The 26097-nt window shown below is 34.6% G+C and overlaps 1 protein-coding gene across 1 annotated transcript in view; it reads right to left on the bottom strand.

Moving 5' to 3' along the window:
• LOC136036336 (mitogen-activated protein kinase kinase kinase 15-like) overlaps nucleotides 1-26097 on the bottom strand; it is a 145869-nt gene that overhangs the window by 51863 nt on the left and 67909 nt on the right. The window contains exons 13-18 of the mRNA XM_065718489.1: nucleotides 25136-25263; nucleotides 21615-21752; nucleotides 18627-18889; nucleotides 16758-16897; nucleotides 13404-13529; nucleotides 7439-7543 (exon numbers count right to left, since the gene is read on the bottom strand). Of these exons, the coding sequence (XP_065574561.1) occupies nucleotides 7439-7543; nucleotides 13404-13529; nucleotides 16758-16897; nucleotides 18627-18889; nucleotides 21615-21752; nucleotides 25136-25263 (900 nt within the window). The remainder of the gene's footprint in view (nucleotides 1-7438; nucleotides 7544-13403; nucleotides 13530-16757; nucleotides 16898-18626; nucleotides 18890-21614; nucleotides 21753-25135; nucleotides 25264-26097) is intronic.

Here is a 26097-nt window from a genome sequence, read left to right as displayed (position 1 = left end):
GCGTGGGGGAAATTGCCACGGGGGGGGGGGGGGGGGGTTAAACGGTAAGGGGAGACGCCGTACACTCTGTTTATGTCTAAAATTCCCTTTAATGAGCAATTATTTTGAAGTGTTTATTTTAGGCTCAAAACCGTTTCAAGAGAAATTGTTCAGTTTATTCTTACCTCCTATTAAAGATATATAAGATAAATCGCAACAAAAGTCTAATAATTAAAAAAATTGTAGTAATTGTTTTAATAATATTTGTTCTAATAAAGTTAAGACAAAAGTCAGTCTCAGCTTGCATTTTTTTTTTTTTTTTGTCAAAATGTGGATCTCTGAATTAGGCACACACATATTAGTTTTGCTCAAGAGGGGAGAAGATCTTCTCATTCCGAAGGGAACTAATGTTTGTCAACGCTACCAAAAACAGGCAAAATATACAAAAACAGAACATATATACAGTGACAATCAAAATGATTAGAGAATGGCACATGCAATCACCCCCACACCTATATTCTTGATTCGACTTATTAAGTCTTATTAATTAGGTAAACAGAACCCAGTCTGTCATGTATGGGCATAATTAAAGCTGAATTGGATGGTAGCGCTTTAGTTGCGCAATCTTTATAGAAGAAGCATAAATGTTCGACTTTTAGTTTTGTTGACAATAAATAATAACTATTCCTATATATAACTATATTCCTATATACAACTATAAGCCACTCGTAGTTACTAATCAAATGAGCTCATTCTTTTAAGTTGTTGTCACAAAACTAAATTGACACAAAAAAATTAGCATATTCAATTATGCTATAAAATTAATAATGACTCATTAAGGAGCCATATCAATACAAATACTTTAGTCGATAATATCCGATACTACTAGTCTACCTCCCTAAACCTTTATTGTTTATGAGCAGGCATGTTCATATAAATCTGTCTCGGGGGGGGGGGGGGGAGAACAAAGTTTCGAAAGATAAAACAACACAAGTTAAATTTTAAGAATATAGGGGGGGGGGGTCATTTGAATGAATTGCAAGAATTTTTTTTTGGGGGGGGGGAATTCTTCACCCTATTCCCCCACAAAAGGCAGCATTTTCCAAACTAGGAGACACATCTCCCTAGAGAGGCACGGACTAATCCAAGGGGGGCACGAATATTAGCCAGGTTGGCGAAAAAAATCAAATGAAATTAAAACTACACAGTCACACACAAAATATCTCAATCTTTCCGTGATTGACGAGAATTAGAGGCCCGGGCTGAACGAAAGCAAGGTAAAACTAGCGCGATTTTACAGATACTACTGAATACTCAGTTCAGGGATAATTGTCCTTTCTCAAATTATTTTGATGATCTCGATTTGACAAAATATGCGTGGATACAGAATCAATTTATTAACGAAGGTGACAAATTTCAATTAACAAGTAATGAAAAAGAAAACTTAACTGAATTAGCTTTTAGCAATTCTTTAAAACAAAATTTTCGGAATCCATCTCTAATTCAATTTTGGCTAGATATTAAAAGCGAATACAATATTTGTCAAATAACGCCGCTAGCAAAATCAATGTATATGAAACAGGTTTTTCTACATTAACTGAAATGGAAACAAAATACTCTTTTAGTTTGGTTGTGGAAATGATGATTCATGCATTCATATTCATCACTGACGCGGAGATTTGACAAATTTTGAGCTAATTATAAAGCAAGCCCATCCATTTCATTAAAAGACCATGATGTAAAGTTGATATTCGTTTTCTCTGTTTGTAGGGCAACGACATCGGTGAAAATTCATTCACAATTTTACTTCGTTTAAATTCTCTATTTCAACAAGCTCCAAAAACATATAAAGTATGTTCCTTTAGATTGCACAACTTAGCGACACGCGGGATTGAACGTAGGAAGTTTATGTCCTGAACCTTGTACTCATCCACTACGCTGTGACAAGATGTTAAATAGTTTGATTTTTCTTGTTCACGCACTTTCGCTAAAGCACTTACAATGGCGAATTTTTTCGGGAGGGGGTGCGATGAGGGGGCTTCAGGAAGCTGTTCACACGCTTCTGATAAAGCACTTGTGAGAGTAAGAGAGAGAATTTATCTAAAAAAACACAAAAAAAATACAAAAAAGAAAAAATTGCCAAAAAGCCTTATGCTTGTGCGGCCATTCTCGAAACTATAAAATCTAAATTACTTATCAATGGATTCCCCTAAAAAGCAGAAAGCAAAACAAAATCAAGCAAAAAAAAAGTCCCACTTGATAAACGATAGTGAGAATTAAAAGCAATCGCGAGAAAGCGAGCATCAAAACGAGTCGAAGATGGACTGAAAAAAGAATTGCGCTATATGAAGACAAGCGGCAGCAAAAATCAGAACGAGTCAAAAATGAAAGTGAAGAATAAATCATCACACTCTTCGACCCCAAAAAAAGTGTCGCATAATCCAGTAGAAACCAACAACGATGCCATAAATTACTTAACGGTTGATTACAAGTCATTGGAACCTTTCAACGTTCTATGTGTTCCTTGGGGAGTCATCCATTTCTCAAAGGAAAGAATAGCAAACTAAGCTGACTCAAATGGTGATTGCTACTTACAACGAGAATCAATGTATATAAGCCTACCACATGCCGAGTGCAGGCTTCGACAAAGGCTTCAATAAAGGCTTCAACATCGGCTACATAGTTGTTTTCATAACTGGCATATTGAAATTTCTGGCTACTAAAACGATCTAAAAGGGTACCAGCTTTAAGGAAGAATTTGATTTTTCTTCAGATAGGTTGTATCGAACCTAGGGTGACGCCATGACAGCAAGAAGAGGCTCACATTGTCTGCGGTTACAAGATGAGCGACAATGACAATCAATATTTACAAGCCTGTCGCGAATCCATGCCGGGGCCCGGCCTCGAAATCGACTAAATAATGTTTTTCTTCTTAAAACTGGAAAATTGGTATTTCTGACCACAAGAGCAATCTGAATAAGTCACAATTTTAAGAAAGAATCCGCAATTTCCCAGGGTGACTGTATTGAACTTGTGGTGACATCATGCCATAAAAAGAAATGCTCAAATTGTCTGCGGTTAGAAGACAAGCGACAATCAGAATCCATATACAGAACCCTGTCACCTGCCGGGGCTGGCGGTGGAGCCACCAAGCTCCCGGTACTATCTATATCTTTATTTTTTTTTAAAATAATACAATATTATATATTAATTTATTAATTTTATTATTTATAAATTTTTAAATACAGTTTATGAGTCTATAAAATTTAAAGAAACTTTACTTTAATTCAAAAAGATGCATGCAGACTTTCGCCTTATATTATTCTTGCTACCAGAGCCAAGCAAAAACAAACTCCAGACTAAAATCATTCGCGTATATATACTTATCAACAACAAAAATAGCCCATGCTTTGTCATAATACTTTACGGGTCTATAAAATAGCCTTCGTTAGGTAATGTTAGCCTCCTTTGTCAAATAAATTTGTTTGCTAAGTAAATTTCACAATATATATATATTGCTAGTTTTGTCGGTAAGTTTTAAAGCTGCTATTACAAGACATAAAACACTATTTTTCAAAAAAATCTGTAATAAAAAAAATACCGGAAAATATGCAGTATAACTCTTTTCAACATTGATTATTTAGAGCTTGCGTTATTAGGGAGAGATATGAAATATCTGAGGACGATACCTAGTGGGAAAATACGGATGAAACTTTATGGCTGGGGTAATTTTTACAATATAGATATATATGAACATACAGTTATACATAAATAAGTTTTATACCTTTAAACGACCAATAATTGTGTATGTATTTATATATTTTTTCTCGAAAATGGCTCGGCAGTTTTTTTTTCTGAAAATTGACATACTAACATTTTATGGACTAAAAAAACGATCTAGATAGATTACAACTATGAGAAAATTTACTTTCCTTACCCTAGCGCTCTTAATATGTGTTTCTTAATTTTTTCTGAATTAGAAAATGAAATTTCAACTCAAGAAGTATGAGAAACTTACAAGAGTGAGAAATAGCACAGTGTCAACAAAAACACACACAACAACATCTAGAGTTTGGCTAGACTTGCCATTTTTTCACTGTAATAATAAGAATACTTACTTCAGTTTGTGTAGTTAACCCTGTCACCGAATTCTGAGCAAGGCATATAAGCAATTTTCAATCCTCCTCAATCAGTAGAGGCCATATTTAAAGTAAAGTTCGTGCTTTGTATCATAGTTTGAACTTCCAGGGCGCAAAACCCAGAGGGTAAAACACTAAGCGAAACTAGTTTCAAAGATTTCCAGACATGGGTGGCAAGAAAGTCGCTAAAATCCTCCTACTTCCCTTGAATTTTTGCCAGGACAAGTGTGCAATTGTGCCTTTCGCAAGTATTAGTCTATGGCTATGTCTAAAACCAAGTCATTTTTATTCTATCAAATGCTAACCTAAAAACGCATTTCCACAAAAAGAGACCCGGACGAAGGATGAGTTGCATAGGCTTCAGTTGACTAAAGGGTTGAATTGTATGGGGGTTAAGTTGCACAAGCATTCATTTACAGAAGGTTGAGTTGCACGAAGCTTTGATTGCACGGAGTTAAGTTAAGCGAGGGTTAAGTCACAAAGGAGTTGAGTTAATGGGGTTGAGCTGAATGAGGGTTCAGTTCCATGGGTTCAGTTGCATGATATTTAGTTACGATCCCATTTAGCAGGGCTTGGAAGTGAATTAAAGTGGAAACAGATCTTTTAAAGCAGCACAAGCACAGTTAAAGTAAATAAAATATATTTGTATTCCTTATTCCTATTATGCTTTTATAAACGAAAACAACTATCGTTATGCCATATCCCAATCTTTCAAAAAATCCAGGCAGAGAGAGAGAGATAGAGAAGAATCGGTCTACTGAGTTTGAATTTACTGATTGTATTTCCATTACATTCACTTTAGGAGGTAGGCCAGTCGTGATTGGAACAAATATCACTTCTGTGCCTCTATCTTAAATACTACCTCAAATAATTTTATGCACTGCCATATATAATTGAAGCCACCATTTTTAATTTCCAACAAAAATTTCTTACTTTTTTTTTACCAAAGACAAAATAAATTTCGCTAAAAATACTAAAAGCTTCATTTGTGCCATCATGCAAGATACACTCTTTTCCGACATGATTATGTACTAAACAAGATCAGAAAGAGAAAAAAGCCTGAAGCTATTTGATTTCTGAATATCCGTAATGATTTCATCCTGTGGAACACAGAGACAGGAGGTATCAGATTAAGCCCTGATGTCAAGGTCAACAAAATAGGTTTTGCAGATGACACAGTAACGCCTAAGACAAGCCAAAATCGGCATCAAGAATTCCTGAATGATGTAACGGTAAAGGCACACCATCTTGGTCTGAGGGTGAATGCAGAGAAAACCAAATGCATGGCGAGAAGCAACTCCATTAAATTCCTCTGTCCATTAAATTTGACAATCACGATGATGAACAAATTGCTCACTTCAAATACCTGGGAAGTATAATTGAAAACACTGGCTCCACGGCAAGAGAAGTGACCAGCAGAATAGAACAGGCAAATACCACCTTCAACAAGCAACATAAAGTATGGATATCTCGGAAATTTTCTCTGCACCTGAGGTTACGTAGTCTTAACAGCAATATTACACCAAAGCGCAAGAGAAGAAAATCCATGCTTTTGAAACCTCGTGCCTTCACAGAATGCTGTACATTCACTTTTCACAGAAGACGACAACAGCCTCTAGTGACCGGCGTCACCAGAGTTTGAAGGTGAAGATATTCGGGCCACTTCCTCCGCATGGACGACCATAAGAGTCCCTAAACCTGCTTGATATTGGCAACCATAAGAAAGTCGTAGCTAGGGAATATCCAGAAACACACTGCGCCAGACCTATAAGACGGACATACACAACTTGCACACCTCCGTCCAAGCGGGGTGGGGGTGAGATAATTGCAGCAGGAAACCCGAGGGATCGTTTGCGGTTCCTCCTAGATGTTCTGGGTGCCTCAGTAGGCAAACATGGTCCTTTAATCGAACGTTTGGGACATAAAAATTATTTGACCATATGTACAAATAATTATACTTGGTCAAACAGAGTCTGTCAAATTTGGTCCTATTTTATTATAACTTAACTTGCAATTTTTTCAACTACGCGTATGGTAGTAAGTCTCAAATTTTCCAAGTCAGGAGGATGCCGAATGGGTAGTTCCAATTGATTTTTGAGTCCTGAATTTTAAGGGATAAAAACCAAATTTTGGTACATGTAAGATAAGAAAGTGCACATAGAAAAATATATTCGAAACTAAACATAAATTATAAGAATATGCTACTAATTTAAAAAAGGTGTAGAATATGCCCGTTAAAAAAAGCGGAAGGCAGGGTGCATTGACATCACCTTCCGCATTTAACAACAGCATCGTCAAACCGCAATCTAAGTTAAATCTGACACACATTCTCAGAGGGATTGATCTATCGTTAATAAGCTATGCAGACAATGTACTTAATCTGAGCCACCTGCTCCGCGTTTTAGAGGAGAATTTTATTCAGTTTCAAGTAGAATATGGAAAAATAGGCCTTCAGTTTAACGGCGAGAAATCAGAAGTGATGTTGTTTAATGCTAAGCAAGGGTCACCTAAGGCAAGCTTAAAACGCGTCACCTTTTGCAGAGTCATCTGCAGAAACGGATTTCTTTAGCGTATAGCCGTGTTGTAGTTTATAAGCGTCAGTTTGATCGGCGGATTTTTGCCCAGCTGTACAATGCAATGGCACTACCCCATTATCTGTATATAAGTCCCTTTTGGAGGATATTCCAAAAGGAAGATAAAAAAGAACTGCGGTCTACATATGCGAAGTACCTCTTACGGTTTCCACCATGGACAAGTAACCGTATTGTGACAAGTCGGTATGGGATTATCGACCCTAATGAAGCGATCATAGCCCAGATCGCCAGATATAACTCTAATATTGTTACTCATCCTTGGGCAATTATTTTGAGGCAATAGTTTTTGCTTTTTGTAGTTAGTTATCTATTTGTTCTTTATTTTTCTTGTGTTTGTGTATTCTTTTGTAGTGTGTTTTTCGCTTTTTTATCTTATACTCCATCTGTTTCTTTTGATGGGAAATAAATATATACATACATACATACTAGTAAGCATAACTTGGGCACAAAAGACCGTCAGTACTGAGAACAGGAATACTTGTACTGAGAACGTACTTGAAAGTGCTGAGAATGAGAAGAATAAAAATATCTGAAAGCTGAGATTGATAAAACAATACACTGAAATTTCAGCGCGACCATGATTCTGTAAAGCTAGTGAAAAACGAGAGTAGTATTAGATTCTGAATGTCAATGAACTCGTTTAAAACTTGAATGAAATTATACATGTTTAAATTGCATAGCTAAACATTTTGGGTTAACAGACAAGTAAATAAAACAAAGAAGCACCTTGTGGATGACAGGAACGGGGGCATAACTGGTGAAGGCATCACAATTGGGGAGAGAGCTGGGCTATTTGGTGTTGCTGTCGTATTTGGGCTCGTTTTAGTACAACTAAAAAGATAATTAAAATAATTCAGATTAAGGGGGAAAAGAAGAAAAACAATAGCATAAATTATTGATTAGAAAAAAAATTATCTCATGGATTTAAACCAAATAAAAGAAATACAAACACGTTTACTAATATATCAAACTGTATAGATTCCACGGCCGTACCGAAGGGAAGGGGGAGAATAGCAAAAAGGAAACAAGATCACAAAACTATACGCAGAAAACAACAAAACAACCGAATGAATATAAGCCAATGAAAAAAATAAAATGAATAAAAAAACTGTATAATTTATCAAATTGTATAGATTCCAGGGTTATATTTAGGACGGGAAAAGATTACCTGATTTGGGGCCCTCCCCCACAACTATGTAAGGACAAGCCCTTATTTGTTGTAATATACAAGAAAAGTTATTTCGCCACCAAAATTATTTTCATTTTCGGATTCCTCTTTTACTGTTAAAATTCTCCGATTTTTTCTTCAAATGTTGAGAATTGCTTTCTAAAACCTTCTTAGGATCCTAAAAAGAAATGTGGTTCAGCGATTAAGGCATCTTCACTGCAATTTAAATTCCAAATAGGATTTGAAGTGGGTAAGACAAATCATGAAATCGATTTAAAACATACAAAAAAGCAGGAACTCTACATGAACAAAATCTTTTTTATGGCTGATTTCATTGACTGTTACAAGTTTCAAGAATTTTTCGTCTCCCGACCCGGAAAATATTGTGAAAAGAGTAATTCATTCATTCTCTCTTTCATTTTTTCGCCGCAAACGAAACTTATTAGTCTCTCATTTGTCTCACTTATTATTAGTGTATTATTTGTCTCACTTATTATTTGTCTCACTTATTATTATATTTGTCTCACTTATTATTATCTCACTTATTAGTCTCTCATTTGATGCAAAACCCAGCTTGAACCCTAAAACCCAGTATGCTTACTTCAAATGAGTAACATTCTTCTCTTTTTTAATTTTATTTTAAGAATTTAGTTCTCCAAATGTTATTTTTTCTTATTTTTGTTATTTTACAAACAACAGATCATGTTATGTTATTTTTTAAAGAAAAATTAGCGTAATTTCAGAAAAGGGAGGGGGAGGCACCTAAGAATGGGCTGCAACCTTGATAAAAATCCCACCATCAAGCTCGGCATTTTTGAAGAACGCTTGCTATAAGTTTCAAACATATGTATCCAGAAATACAAAATCTCCTATAGGTTATTTTGTCATCTATCAGAGTTTGATCAAAACCCTGGGTATTCGACCAAATCACGGTTAACTGACAATTCCCCTGGAACAACGAATGTAAATAAGAAGTACAATACTATCTTCAGAATTTTACTATCTTCAGAATAAAACGCGGAGATTTAATGGCAATAAATATTTTCTTGAATGTTTATCTTCCCTAACAAACATATTTTAGCCTTGCCCTTTTTATATTTTTCATTGACTTACATTTTTTACAGTAGGCCTTCTTTACAACATGCAACTGTTTAAGTTTCAATAAAATACGGGCCACAAAACGATCCAGCTAACTTTTTGGCCAATATACATGCAGCCTTCTATTGGCAAAATTAAAAAAGAAAAGAAAAAATACACTCTTTCTCGACCAATTCCATTGCCATAAAAAAAAAAAAATAATCATAATTTCCAATATGGGTTTGGATTTATGGATCCAGAGAAAATAATGGTTCCACCCTTCGATTTTCTGAATTCTGCACCAGGATCCATATTCCTGTCACTTTATTCCTGGATCTTCATATAGCATTCGGCTCTTTAACCTATTCACTTCTTTCTGTTGAAATTATCTCATTTCGGAACAAAATAGAATGCGATTTTTTTTATTGAATTCTTATTTGAAATACTCTGTTTATCCACATTTTTTACCCTCGAAATTTGAAAATATTGTTCCTCAAGGGTCAATTATAGGGCCAGTGTTGCTTGTAATTTATCTAATGACCTCATTTTTAGGTTAAAAAGAAAAATCTGTATTTTTAATCATTTGCAACATCTAAAGTTCTTACTTTGCTGATTACGGCTACTGCTTCTGCGAGAACAGAGCCCGATATTTTTTTCCAGAGTTAGCGGACCTGTCCTAAAAAGTTTATTGCGGTGTAATGCTGGCTATGACGGGGACTTGAGAAGTGCAGAAATGTCTCTTCAACCACAGTGGAAGAATGTCACAGCTGCAACTCGGCTTTGAAATTTCTGTCGAGGTTTCGTTGACGCCATACACGTCATTCGTGGCTCTTGGGGGTCTGGGATAGGGCTGACTAGGGTAAGAAAGGTAAGTAGGGCAAGGGTAATGTAAGGGTATATGTAGGGGAAAGCCCTACATTTTTACAAGACAGGCCTTTTTAATTTTCTCCTAAATTTATCAGGTTTGCTGACAATGTGGGGCCTCTAATTTAAGGATGATTTGCGAATGAGTTACCAACGTGTAATGTTTTGCCAGAATTCCGGAATACGTTGAAATTTGATTGTTTAGGTATTTATTAATGTGATAGATTGTTCTCAGCTGTTTAAGTTGTTTTATTTTTGCTTTTTGGGGAGGATATCTGGAAGTGTGTTTGTATTGAGGTTTCGATGTTTTTGCGTATTTTGGGTGCCTCAGGCCGTACAAGTTAAGCTATTTTTTCCTTTTTTTTTTCTCCTTCTTCTTCCTTTCTTGTTTTACTTGGATTGTTAATGTTGCATTGTGATTTGTCTCTTACAGGCACGTAATTTTTTGTGTACGCATTTTCTTTTTTATGAATAAACCAAATTATTATAATCATCAATTATCTAAAACCTACCGGTCGAAACTTTCTATTAGTAGACCTAAAGATTATAGTATCTGATTCTTAGACATTATGTTTGATAAGAACCAATATTTCTAGTACCTTATTGATTCGAGAAAAACGGGTCAAGGAAAACTTTAAAACATATTGTTTAATTCACCTGACTAAATGCATTTAGAATATCTAACATATAATAGATTGAGTATATTTATTAAATTTATATTGCTGGTTACGAGCACCTTATTTGATCAAGTGTACCGACTTAAAGTTTCTCTTCTAGCAGAATTATGACACATAATTTCTTAGAGATTACAAAGAATTTTCTAAGAGATTTCTTAAAATCTCTTGTTTCCAGCAGTTTATAGAAACCCTGATAAGACAAGGAAAGAAATCCTCAACGTATCTTAGAAACGCTTCCGATAATCCTACATCATTGTTTAATTGAGTCTACTGCTGCTATTCCCCAATTATAATGGTTTCAACTTTCCCTCTTTTCTGAAACCGTTTTCAAAGCCTGAATTTCTAAAACCAGAAAACCAGAATTTTTAAGAGATTTCAAAGAATTTTCTAAGAGACTTCTAAGATTCTCTTGTTTGATTGGCATGAAAACAGGCATGAAAACAGGGCCAATCTTACAATTTTTCAGGGGAAACATCATTGTTTAATTGAGTCTACTGCTGCTATTCCCCAATTATAATGGTTTCAACTTTCCCTCTTTTCTGAAACCGTTTTCAAAGCCTGAATTTCTAAAACCAGAAAACCAGAATTTTTAAGAGATTTCAAAGAATTTTCTAAGAGACTTCTAAGATTCTCTTGTTTGATTGGCATGAAAACAGGGCCAATCTTACAATTTTTCAGGGGAAACATCATTGTTTAATTGAGTCTACTGCTGCTATTCCCCAATTATAATGGTTTCAACTTTCCCTCTTTTCTGAAACCGTTTTCAAAGCCTGAATTTCTAAAGCCAGAAAACCAGAATTTTTAAGAGATTTCAAAGAATTTTCTAAGAGACTTCTAAGATTCTCTTGTTTGATTGGCATGAAAACAGGCATGAAAACAGGGCCAATCTTACAATTTTTCAGGGGAAACATCATTGTTTAATTGAGTCTACTGCTGCTATTCCCCAATTATAATGGTTTCAACTTTCCCTCTTTTCTGAAACCGTTTTCAAAGCCTGAATTTCTAAAACCAGAAAACCAGAATTTTTAAGAGATTTCAAAGAATTTTCTAAGAGACTTCTAAGATTCTCTTGTTTCCAGTAGTTCATAGAAACACTGATAAGACAAGGAAAGAAATCCTCAACGTACGTTACATGCTAATGTATGTAACGTCTAATGTCTAACGTTAGACGTCTAATGTTAGACGTCTAACGTCTAACGTATGCTAATGTTTCGGTGTTACGTCGAAGAGTGTCAAGCATTCCACCAAGATTTAATTTGTTATGTAACAAAAAACAAGCATACCCACATCACAAATTTTTTACTTTTAACTTTAATCCAATACTAACCACTGATCAACTGGGCTCGAATATATTGGAACGAACTAAGACAGTCAAAATTCCTTTTTATTAATTGTAAGCGCTAAAGTATGTAACATTGTCAGAGCTAGTTTTATTTTCGTAGTGTATGTAACATTGTAACATTGTCAGTGCTAAAGTATGCCACCAGGCATGTGCACTGGTTTTACATATTTATTTATTTAATTGTTGCAAATAAAAATTATCTATTTATCAATCTATCTATCTTAGAAACGCTTCTGATAGTCCTTCATCATTGTTTAATTGAGTCTTCTGCTGCTATTCCCCAATTATACTGGTTTCAACTTTTTCTCTTTTCTGAAACCGTTTTCAAAGCCCCATGATAAAACAAGAGATATCAGTCAGGAAGCCAATGACTTGGCAACCAAACAGCTTGCCTACTTTTTTCTCCGATGATCAAATCCAATAATTAAAACAAAGATTTAGAATCATTTTATATTTGTTATATGCGCTTTCCATACCTCCATATTCCATATTTCGTTCATGTGCGCTTTCCATATTTCATACATATAACTATCATCTTCGTAGGTCAATCTCTACTTATCCTTCATTCAGAAGGTATTTCAACCCCTTGACTACATGCCATATTGAATGGAACTGATCAGGATAAAAAGCATTATTCGTTTGGCACTCGAAAAAATTTATTAGAATATCTTGGTTTCGGTTTGATTTTTCTTTGTCTTCTATTTCTTATCTTTACATCACGTTGCTGTGTTTTTTTCACTTTTTACTACTTATTTTTATTCCCCTGGGGTGGATATTTCTAGTGTCAGATTTTCTTTTTTCTATATAAAAAAAACCTCGTTTTTCTCCTCTGTTCTTTCTATTGTCTCTCTTCTATAATTGCGGTATACGTGATATAGTATATATGTTTTATTTTGTCACAGGCTATTTAGTTTTGTAGGAAATCCCCAAAACTGTTTACTTATATGTCATATTACTGGGGACAAAATTCATTTTGCCCTTTCTATGAGCTCATCACATACGCACTTTAGTAACGTGCTGTTTTTTTTTTACTAATTTAAGCTAGAACCTTCTTTCATGATAATTATTCATTAGAGCCTAATTGCCCTGGCGGATTCTTCAGTTCATAATACGGCTAACAGTGGCAGTTCATTCCTTTTAGATGGCACTATTAATCCCCAAACATAGCAATTTTTTTTAATTCCTCTTTTGGCCAATAGTGGCATCAGGGATAATAAATACCGTCAGTACATAGCTTCCCCTTTGAGTACTGTTAAATTTAGTACAAGTTAAGATACATCATTAACCTGTTGTGGTACAGTGGATTGATGCTCTGTCTGGCAATACGGGTTCGATCCACGCTGCAGCAAGGTTGGACGACTTGCTTCTTGTCCCTGTAAAAAACACTCAGCAACTAGAAACGTCGACTCGACGCCATATGCGCCAGCAATGGCTCAGTAGGATATTTATTCTTTTTTTTAGATACATCAGACACGTTTCTGTAACTTTTGTCTATATCACCATAATTAACACTAATACCATAAACCATAACTAACACTAGGGTACCTGAGATTTCCAACTTACCTTTCTTCAGCAGAACCTGCCACCCTTGGATTCAGATGTCTTTCAGGTCGATAGCTTGGTGAAAACGGGACAGAAATACTTCGGCTAAAATCTTGAGACAAGGATGGCTTCGAAAATTTTTTCTTTCTGAAAGAAAATAATTGGTATACATTCTTTGACACTTGCTTTTACTACTAAAAATGTCGTGAAGCCGTAACACAACAAGATTATTATTAAACAATATTTGGGTTATTAGTGTCGACACAAGCTTTTCAAAGCAATGATACAAACTTTTTGTCATTTCATTTTTCTGCTTCTGTAAGGCAAGTGTGATGTTAAATCCAAGGGGAATGCATGTTGCTCACAAATCCCCTTTATTTTGTCAACAGGTGAGACTGCTATGCCTGTGTGCTTGTGGCACATTAATTATGTGATCTGAGCCCACATAAAAAAGAATAAAAATAAATAAATTACATGAAGAATATCAAATAACCAAGATTTGCAAACTACGCTAAACCAGTGAAAGAATCTGTCGGGCTGAAGGCACAGTAAAAAAAAAAAAATTATCACGAGCCAACTGTCTGGGATTGCATATTAGAGAAATAATTAATTTAGGTTGGACCTAAATGAGTGTCTTCGGATTAGTCATTATGTGGAAATTTTAAACCACGTACTTTCGCAGTCACACAAAATATTTTGTAAAAACAGAGAAAAGAAAACATTTGTGGAAAAAACGAGCTTAAAGCCAAGTTTTCTTCTTACAGGTTGCCTAATCTCTGCGACTTTTTCTCTACGACTACTGTCACTACAAGCTCATAAACATTGAACCACCTTAGGCCAAAACACGTGCCAACACTCATTTCCGATACGACCAGGCACAAAGTTTCTCCTTTGACCACCTCTAAACATAGCTCCAACAATATTACCTATTTCTAGTAAGGGGCGTTCAACCATAACCTAACTTCTTACGGGCTAATCCGAACAACTTCTCAAATGGATATGGCTCTTATTTATCCATAAGACACGTCATCTAGATTACCCTTTCATGTTGCGCATCATGGTTGCAGCAGAAGCTACAGCCAAAATTTAAAAAACAGGTTTTTAAAGAAACTGTCAAGTGACGAATAATTCTCACGTACCACTACTTCGAAAATAATAATTTTTATTCGAATTTAACTGAGCGGCAATTTATAAATACCAGAACAATTGAATTTGGTTTTTACAGCCATTTTAAACAGTCTATGTGAAGACTATACGACCTTGTGTTTCTTAGCTACAGACAATTCAGTTTTATCACAATCAACACGTCATCAATTTTCCCCAGATAGAAATTATAAATTTTTTTTTATTAACTAATGAGTAACAAAAAACACAGCAGTTAAACCCTCTTAAACACCAACAAAACAGAAATAAATAATACCTAATTTCATTCACAATAAGTCCCGACACAAATTAGCGTGTTCGGAACCACCCCAAAAATACAAAACAACTACCATTACACTTCCTCTGAAAAGAAAATTCTTATTCCTATTTGTTTACTTACTCCTAGGTGTACAACTCATCCCAGTTGCTTTCTTACTGACAGCAAAGAAAAATAAATAATTGAAGCTGGTGCTATTACTAATAATGCTACTGACAACTCACTGCGGCACCGAGTCGCCTGAGTCCAACATAGCTAAGCACACCTCTCCTTCATCCCAACACATCCCAATCCCCTTCCATCTCCAATAAACTGGTGTAATTTTATGTATTGTATTGTATCGGATTAACGACGCTTCTTGACTACTAAGGTCCCTGCGTCGGCCCTGCAGTGCATTCCTGCAGCATGATTCGATCTCTGGGTCCCGTATTACCAAGCTAAGGTTAAACCCACTGCGCCACCACAGGACTCCAATAATCCTGCCTTGTGACACGTGGCATTGAACGTCTAAACCTTCGGTCAGAAAGTATGGCAGTATCCACTACGCTATCACAAGGTGATGTAATTTTATAAACTGAACCATAGAGCGTTTGAAAGGGAGCGCGTAAAATCTTTAAACCTTATTTGCTCAGAATGAGTCTCTAAACAGTTCGAAAATTTTGCTCTCAGGTTGCGATATGTACAGCTTCTTAAAGATAGAAAATAAATCCGGAGCCCGGGGTAAATTGACCGGTGGCCGGCGTTTACCCCCTCCCCCACGGAATATACCCCCCCCCAAAAAAAAAATACTCCCCCCGGGGGAAATACCCCCAGAAAATTTCTGCATGGAAAATGCCCCCGGGGGAAAATACACCCCCTACCGTGAAAGCTTTCTAAATTTGAAAATTTTATTTGAGTTTGTTTTTTTATTTTCCATAGGGGAAAGAAATCTTTGTACTTGTGTACTAAACGCCACTCACTCAAGTTTACACCGTGTAAAACTCGAAAACAAACCGGTTGCTTCGTTCGTTTCTTTCAGCTTAACGTGACAAAGACAAGACAAAGACAAGTGACAGAACAGATGGGAAATATGTATTTTGGGCTATATATTTGTACATAAGAGGGGGGGGTACTTTATTTGAACAGTTTGAAGTCAGAAAACAATTCTTACTTCATAATATTCATAATGACTGTACCTAACACACTTTGTATGGAGACCCGCTATATTAACCCCCCCCCCCATTAATGTGCAAACATATAGCCCAAATTTGTTTCTAAAGTAACGGAGAGACTAACGAAGAAAACAGTTTGTTGTCGAGTTTTACACATCGCAGGCTTGAGTGACTGGCGTACAATATACAAGTACCGGAATATTTCATGGAGAGAGAGCCGGATTTTCCGGTATTACTTAAAGACGATAAGAAACTAAATATAAAAAAATCAAGTTTTTTCAACTAAAAGTAAGGAGCAAGATCAAACCCTAAAACGAACAGAAATTATTACGTATATGAGAGGGGTTGCCTCCTCCTCAAGACCTCGCTCTTTACTCTTAAGTTTCTTTTGTAGAATTTTAAAACAAACCTGATTATTCTAATTTAACTACCATTGTGTTTCAGGAATCGTTCTTAAAGAATTATGAAAAAAGGTCCAAATAACCCCAACGGGGATATTTTCCGCGGGGGGTGTTTCAAGAGAGGTAAACACCGGGGGGAGGGGTAAACGCTGGGGGATAAATCGCTAGAACCAATTGACCCAGGTCGTTTTCTAGAACCTCTTCCGGCTCTCAAGAAAATTGGAAATATTAAATCTTTCTAAAATATGGTAAATCCTTTCCTTACTTCTAGATATAGTAGGGAATAGGTAATACTGTCACTAACATAGTAAACTAGAAGAAGAAAAAACAAAAAGGAAACTACCAGTTGTAGAGACAACTAGTTTTTAAGAAACATTATTCTGTTGATAAAACCTTAACTCACTCTGAGAGGAACGGATCTTCAAGCAAAGAAGCAGCGCTAGCCCGCTTATCAGCATCAGGTTCAAAACAACGAAGTATAAAATTTTTTGCTTTATCTGAGAGTTCTGATGGAATTTCAGGGTGCATTTTGTAATATCCAACCTAAAAACAAGAAAAATAAAATAAAAACAAAAGAAATACGAAAAACCAAAAGAAATTATCCTCTAATACGAAAAACCAAAAAAATTTATCAGGAAAGCAGAGCTTATACGTGCGTCTATTGCTGGAAGCTATTCAAGATATAATCTGATTTAAAGATTTAATAAAATTGAAAAGAGATATACAAAAATGCAGATATATTTCGACCCACTGAATGATGGCATAAAAAAACAAGGCAAAAGTTAATCTTGGCAAGTATCCAGCTGAGAATTTAGCCGATTTAGTGATTATTGATTACAAACCCAAATGGGCGACAGAACTTTTTAGTAAGAAATCTGGTACCAGGAACCCAAAACATTTTTTATCAGATACTATAGTAGACAACTGAATTTTGTCGATTTCAATTAAGTTGAAACACAACATCTACAAACAGGGAGAATGAAAGAAAGTATAAAAAATGAAACAGGGTGACAACTTACATCACTAAAACAATGTGCACAGTATTCATTAATGTCTAAATCTGATCAGGAGTTCAGCGTCTTCAGTTATTTAAAAAAATATCCACACTAAATATCAACGAATATCAAGGTAAGACAGAACTATGATTATGGAAAGTATGATAGCTTCTTCATTGGGAACTAAAAAAAACCTTACGAATACACCTTTATTCAAGAACATACCTGGTGTAACATAATTAAAGGAAGTAAGTCTTTCCTTTTTTGCATTCTTCATTTGTGAAAATATTTTTTAATCATTTCACCATTAGAATTGTCTGTCTTTTTTACTATAAACGCTTTTGTATCTTTTTTTTTATACCTCAAGTTTTGAAAATCACTTCCTCTGGTTTTTGTTACTTGCAGCATCGTTAACATATGTTGAATTATTCATTTAGTATAAAGATTGTTTTAATGTCTCGTTATTTGAATGTTCGCCTCCTGCGCTATCGATTTTTTTACACCTATTTTTCTCTTTCTTTCTTTTTGTAGCTCAAGTCTTATAAAGCGCTTTCTTTAATTTTCGTTACTTGCGGTTTTTTAAGGCATGTTGCATCATTCATTCAGTTAATTTTCTTTTATATTTCTCTACTTTATTTCTATGCCTCCAACACTATTAATATTTTTGCTTCTATTGCTTTTCTTTTGTTTTGTGTCAAATATTGACATTCGATTTTCATTATTTTTACTACTGGTAGAATTATCATCAAAAACAACTCAGACAATCATCTAGACATAAATCACGCTCGCTGTCTTTTTCAGTTCTCAGACTAGGACTTTCTTACTCCCAGAGAGTCAATCGGTTAATAGGCCCATATGTAAGTACTAGCTACAGCTCTAACAGCTAAGTAACCACAGGACTGAAGATATGTAAATACAGCCCATAATATTTGAAGAAAACAAACATATAGATCATACACATATAAAAGAGACAATATTACAATGCCCGGAAAATATTTTTTATATATACGATGACCATACTAATTTATCTCCTAATATCAAGGATCAGCATAATTGGAATTTTCTTGTTAATTGAACAGCTTTTTTGCAGTTGCCATGGACAGACAAAAGTTATCTCAGAAATCATTTTTTTTTTGTATTTTAGTTTTGACCGTGTAAGTTAAGATGAATCTTTAACATGAGTAGTTAATGCCCGGCACTATAGTCTGACCCCAAATACTGTACAAAACAAACTTAATAGTAAACAATTCCTCCTTCTAATTACAGAAAAAAAATACCTTGAATATTGCAGCCTGAGCTGATTCAAGCTCAACAAAAGGGGGTTTTCCGGTGGCCATCTCAACTATGGTACAACCTAACGACCAAATATCAGCAGGGGGTCCATATCCTCGTTGACCCTTGTCAATCACTTCTGGTGCCATGTATTGAAGAGTTCCAGCAAAAGTCCCCGTGCTTGGACATAGGCCAGCCAGACGTTTAGAAGTTCCAAAATCGGAAATTTTGACAACACCACTGTATGTATTAACCAGGACATTGTCACCTACAGAATAGTAGTTATAGACAAAATACATGGGAGCTCAAACCCCTTTATTCCAAAGGTTATAAGTGTGAGACCCTGGGTGGTGGATTTCTCCCCCAGCATAATCATAATGCAATAACTTATCTTAACCTAATTGCTAAGGTGAATCGACAGTAATATTTGATGTGGTTAAGCACAAAAATTTCTTTACGGGGCGAATTTTCAATTCTGCTCTGAAAACTGAAAGAAGCGTTTCCCCAGCTGGAAAAAATTGTGCTTAACACAGGAACATATTATTATATATTTAAAGTTAATGATTTTAGAGGTAGATTAAACAAAATATTCCTCATTCACTGATGATGTTCCCAATAACCATCAGCACCTTTCTCAACATTCTTAGGACATTTATTTTACAAACTTCTTAAATAAACCGAGGAAACGCCATTCCTAACCCATTCCATTTTGAAACACACCACAGGACTCCATTTTGAAAGAGTGCAATTACTTAAATGGTCTCGCGGATATGGGAAAGAGGTCCAACTAAAAAAAAAAAAAAAAAAAAAAAAAAAAAAAAAAAAAAAAAAAAAAAAAAACAATAGAAAATACGATACGCCACGTCGGCAACGAATTATTTATTCCTTGCGATAAGGTCAAGAAATCATGGGGTAAACTTTGTCCCTTACCAAGTGTTTGCTATAACAGACATTATTATAACCAATTTTATGAAGCGAGAAATTTTTAACTGCAGAACATTTGATCCCGTGATTCCCGCGAAGAAAGATAGCCTCAACGTACATATATATAGAAAAAAAAATAACAAAAATAATTCCCCGCACACATTAAACACAAATCATTAAACACAAATATTGTACCCAATAATTTTGACAAATTTCAACCAAAAAATGTCATCATTGGTCTAGCACAATGGTAACTATTTACAAGGAGGTATTACAAAGATTATTAAGATTGTTTCTATTTCAGTGTGAGAACTAACTTGGGAGACTTTTAGTTTTAAGTAGTGCCAAGGTGTTAAAGCTAAAAAATCCAACTTCATATTAAGCCTATGTTAATTTAAGTAAGTTTTCTTTTATAAAAAGTACGTTTACACTGAAGTATCAAAACTATTTTAAACGTGTGTTTCAAATTTTTAATTAATGTTTGACAAAGGCTGACAAAGATCACATCTAAAACTAGGATACTCAAGCTCAGTATAAAATTCTATTTCACAAGTTATTCATAGTCAATTCGTTTAATACTATAAAGTGTAATGAAGTAATGAAAGTGTAATACTAGAAAATGTATTTGTTTTTCTGACATTTCTTCTTCGTTTAAGAAAAATCTATTTTCATAACTACGCTAAGCACTTTTAGTGCTGGAACCTTAGATTTCATGAGAATCTATTAGAGACCTTCAAAACAAAATTTTTTGATATCTTTGAAAGTCATACAAATGCCCAGGCAAAAACGCCATCCTCTAAGCTTGTTTTTTTTTCGCATAACCAATTGTTTTTTTTTTAAAACGAACCAGCTGATACGTAACGGGCGCAATGAAAACACAAAAACTTTTCACAGTCAACGGACGCAAAACACGTAACGGACGCAATGAAAACACAACAGCTTTTCACAGACAATGGACGCAAAACACGCAACGGACGCAGTGAAAACACAACAACTTTTCACAGTCAACGGACGCAAAACACGTAACGGACGCAATGGAGACACAACAACTTTTCACAGTCAACGGACGCAAAACACGTAACGGATGCAATGAAAACACAACAACGTTTTACAGTCGACGGACGCAAAACACGTAACGGACGCAATGGAAACACAACAACTTTTCACAGTCAACGGACGCAAAACACGTAACGGATGCAATGAAAACACAACAACTTTTTACAGTCAACAGACGCAAAACACGTAACGGACGCAATGGAAACACAACAACTTTTAACAGTCAACGGAGGCAAAACACGTAACGTACGCAATGAAAACACAACAACTTTTCACAGTCAACCTAGCGGTAGCATCCTGTTTCGTTGTTTGGGTAAAACCCAAACAGCAAAGCAGATAGAGAGAAAGATATTTTTTATACAAAGCAACATCATCAGTATTAACAGCCATTCTGAGAATGAAACAAACTTGCACGAGGAGTGGAAGAATACACTAAAATAATATAAGACAAAATAAATAATATAACAACTAATAGAATCGCACATTCTAATTGGCACCACAAGCATTACAACTAACCAATCTCAATTTCACTATTATAAACATACCCCAAAAGGTTATAATTATTTTATTTACATTCCCCCCCCCCAATAAATAAAAATACACTTGCTAAAAAGGACTTATTTAATTGGTATTATAAATATGTTACTGAACAGGAAAAAGAAAAATAAAATATATTCAAATTGCCTTTTTTATGCTATGTTTGCATTAGATAATAGGATACCTCCTTCCAAATAAAATTATTCTTTTATGAGTCAATTAATAGGTACACACAAATTCAATCCTAAAAGGGATTCCAACACTTTTTCTTGACCTATGAAACTTTTTCTTGACCTATGATTCCAAACCTATGAAACGCGGAACCCCTCTCAAAGCTAGGGGAAGGAGTTCTTTGGATGAAACTTTGATGGGTGGAGGGTAGGAATTACGTACCCACCAGTTTGTGCATTTGTAATTACATCCTTATTTTCTTTACATGGCTACATTAAAGCGGTGAAGATATATAAACAACAAACCTTTAATGTCCCGATGGACAATCTTCTGATCATGCAAGTATTTTAATCCAAGAAGGATTTGCTTTGTATAATACGCAATTGTCGCTTCATTTTCCTTTAAAGGACCCCATTTGTTTCGTAGCAGTTCTGAAAGGCTTCCTATAAAAAAATAAAGTGATCAGAATTTAATTAAACAAATATTCAACAGCAAAAATAGTAAGGATAATCAGAAAAAGAAGTAAGAGATCGAAACAAATAGGATAGATTTCAAATTAGGTGGAAAAATAATGATAATTAAAGATAGATAGGTTAATAAATCAGTAGACATAAGTAACAAGGAGGAGGCTATGCTTCCCCTCTAAAAATCAGGTTGAGGCTCAAATCATTGCATTTTAAAAGGATCCTTTGGACTGAATTTGAGGCATTTCCCTGTTGGCAGCAGGAATAATAATGACGGGCAGATCGTAAAAACAACCAAAAAATTATGTACATAAGAAAGCGGGGGGAGGGGGGAAACTAGCAAATTTAAGAAAAAAAATAAAATGAAGAGAACAACAAAAAATTGTCTACAAAAAAAATATGTAAACAGAAAGCAAGTTTTAGTTTATAAATGAGAAGAAACCTAACGGAGAAATTTTCAATAATACTTTTAAAACTCGGTTTTAAACAAACCATACCCTTAAATAAACATTATGGTATATGTAAAACAGGAATAACTATTTTAATGGGAGCACTATTTGAAATTGCAGAATCGGACCCATCCAAACTTTAAAACGCATAAAAAGACAAAATTGAAACCATTTTTTTTTTTAACGAGGATTGATTCAGAAAGGATTCAAAATTGTTACGGAGTAAGAGTGGTCTCCGTACGTAAACTGTGATAAATGACCAAGGTTAGCGGATTTGATTGCCATAAGGGAGCTTAAGTTCAGATTCGCACTGAATTTTTTGCTACCACATTTTTTTCTTATTTGTGAATATTGGGAACCCTGATTTTTCTAATCAACGCCCCCGTTCTTTAAAAACGCAATTAGCTATCAAAGTTTCTAGAACGCAAGGTTTCTAAAGTAAACAAAAAGTAACGTATTCAAAGCAACGTAGTAAAAAGCAACATTTGTAAAAGTAACGCATTCACATTCAATGTACCTCTGTTATTACTCATTAATGTCCCACACTATCCCCCTGGCAGACCCAAAGTGCATTCCATACGGCATTTATGCAAATTTTAAAGACAGCTGCCTTCATTTTCTAAACAGAAATCATCAACAATAAGCCTAAAAATTCAAAAAGTTACACATTTATGTTCATTTTACATCAGCTGATAATATAATCGTTAAGTACCTAATTGTCCCCTCTGTCCTGGAAAGCTCTCAGACCTCCCCCAAGAATGGTAACACCCACTTTAGAAATAAATGACGATGACTATTTCTATTTGCTGGGAGAAAAACAATTTTATTACTTACCAATTTACTTTTAATTAGATTTTCAGATAATCGTTTCTCAGCCACGTTTAAAGCACAAATTTCTTCAAATATGCAAAATATTTATAAGATTAGATGTTTGTGTTTATTTTACATCAATTAATAATCGTTTTACCCCGCCCCACACGGCAGACTTTTTAACTTTCTCCATAGGATGACAATGCCCATTTTGGAAACCTATGGTAATACACATTTCTTATTGTTGGGAGAAAAACAGATTTAACAGTTAACCATTTTCTATCAAAATGGAAACCCAGATGAAAATCAATCAGATGTTTACATACTTGATGGAAAAAAAACACATGTGCACGACTAGTTTTATTGTCTTTATTTTGCCAGGGCTAATAACGCCTACTGTATTGTATGACCAAGTACAACTACTACAACTAACAACTCACTGTGGCACCAAGTGGCCTAAGGCCAACACATCTACACACGCTCCTAATCCAATCCAATGTAGTAAAGCCTTCCTCTTTATACCTTCCAAAGAAGTTCCATTTCCTTTAAATATCTTCTTACGATCTCCTCCCAACCCATTTGGGGACGAACTATTTTTCGTTTGGCCCTCGATGGTAGACCAACAAGGACAATCTTTGACAATCTTGCATCCTTTATCCAGAGAACGCGTCCTAGCCATCTCAAACTTTTTCTCATTACAGCCCTTAAAAGTGGAATTGAACCACATTTTTCATACAGTTTACTGTTTGAAATACGGGTGCAGAAGGGTACCCAAAACAACCCGTACACAATATCTCTGGAAAACACCTAATAAATTTCCCTCCATCTTTCAGAGCACCCACGCTTCAGAACCATACTTTCCCACTGTCATCACTGTAGCTTCCAGTATTCTAATCTTGATTCACAAGCTAATTTTTCTATTATTCCATATCTTCTTCAATAGCGATATAAAACCATAACGACATAACCATATTCATTTGAGAAGAAGCTTAAAACTTCACTTGGTATCCTTAAAATTGGCTTCAAACCCATATCACCACAAACAACGAAGGAATTTCCAAAAAACATACTAGGCTAAGCAACTAAAATTACTTCCTAAGTACACAAAACACGATTTTGTGATTCCACTAACCTATTTTCTATTGCCACTAAACTCAAAATAAAGCAACTGCAGCCTTCTGTTGGCATAATCATCCGATTAAATTTTAACCGGCACCAAGGTTGTATCCAGGGGGAGGGGGTAGGAGGTTTGAACCCCCTCCCCCCAAAAAAACAAACAAAAAAACAATAACAATAATTTTAGTGCGACTCATAAAAACGTAAAAAATGAATATAAACATATTTTGATATATTTTTTGGCGTAAGATATAAAGTGTAGAGCCACCATGAAATATTAAAATGCCTTCAATTAAGGACACACATGGGATAATATCTAGATTTTTACAATTGTTGCTAGTTATTTTTATGTGATTAACTTGCTTTCTTAATTGATTGCAATATATGATGAGAGGAGAGAAAAGCGTAGGTTGGCCACACATTCCGTATACATGAAATAAAGATTGACCTTGTATTTAAAGAAATTGGTACCAACCCCAGAAAGGTTTTTTCAGACCTTGGGCACTAAACTTTAGAAACTAGATTATTAATAACTAATAAAAAAATGAAAATTTGCTTTACTGTATACATTTTACCATAGCTAGTATAATAACCTAAAACTCCACTTTTGGATTGCGAGTAAAAATAAACAAAAATTAAAGTAAACATTCTTGGCAATTATTTTCAACCTATTAAGATTACGCCTTGCTTTAATGTCATATTTTGCCACAGCAAAATAAAAAAATAAAAAAACTGGCAATTACTTTCGCTTATTGAGATTGCACTTTGCTTTACTGCACACACTTTGCCATAACGAGCATAGTAACATGAAACTCCATTTTTACGTTACGATAAAAATAAACACAACAAATAAAGTAAAAATTCTTGGCAATTATTGCCATTAAGATTAGCATAGTAACTTGAAACTCCGCTTTTGCATTATGGGTAAATGAAAATAAAAAAAAATTCTAGGCAATTATTTTAATTTATTATCGTCAATATATTTACCTCCTGGGACTCTCTCCATAAAAATTTTGAAGTAACCATCCTGTGACACTGATCCTAAATATTGAACAATATTCCTGTGACGAAGCTGAGAATGCAATCGAATCTCGTCGTGCAATGGTTGCACTTCCCTTAATCATAGAATAAAATTTTAGTAGAATTAAAATTAAATTTAAATTAAATTTTAAAAATTAAAATTTTAAATTTAAAATTAAAATTTTTTAATTAAATTTAAAAAAAAAATAATTTTAATTAAATTAATAATTAAATTAATTAAAATTTTACATTTTAAATTAAAATTTTAAAAATTAAAATTAAATTTAATTTAATAGAATTAAATTTAACTAAATTAGTTATAATCATGTTATCGTGCTTGCCAGGCAAGCAGAATTAAATAACTTAAATCATGCTTCTATGGTACTTTCTAAAGTTGCGAATCTTAAATTGAAATCCTAGGTAAATCTTACTCTTCCCCATCTCAAATGAGTCTTTAGAGCAAAGAAAGATTAAAAAAAAATTATAGTCCTTTCCAAAAATTCTAAATCCACTACCACCGAAAAAAGAGATTTTACAAACAACAATAAACTCCAACATTTTGAAGATTTATAAGATTAAATTAAAAAGAAAAAAAGGACACATTTTTAAATACGCTTCATGAAAATAATAAATTTTATACATTATTTTAGTAAAATAAGCCAATGTTCAAAGATACTGAGGCGTCTTAAATGGTTAACCAAATAAAGTCTAAAGGCTGAAGAGAACGGACAAAAAGAAACAAAAGAATAACGAGACTGGAATCCGTTAAGAAAACTCACTGTGGAGTCAACCGACGACTTATGGGAAAAATCTTAAAGATCGTGAGATTAAGTCTAAAGGCTGATGAGAACGGATAAAATAAAAATAAATAAAGACGCATCTATGACTGTCCAATAAAAGTAAAAGATGCCTCGGTGGTTTCCTATTTA

Source organism: Artemia franciscana, chromosome 2 (genome assembly GCF_032884065.1).
Source record: "Artemia franciscana chromosome 2, ASM3288406v1, whole genome shotgun sequence".
NCBI classification, from domain to species: Eukaryota; Metazoa; Arthropoda; class Branchiopoda; order Anostraca; family Artemiidae; genus Artemia; species Artemia franciscana.
Note: the sequence above shows the minus strand (reverse complement) of the source record. Positions and strands in the feature narration are given on the sequence as shown.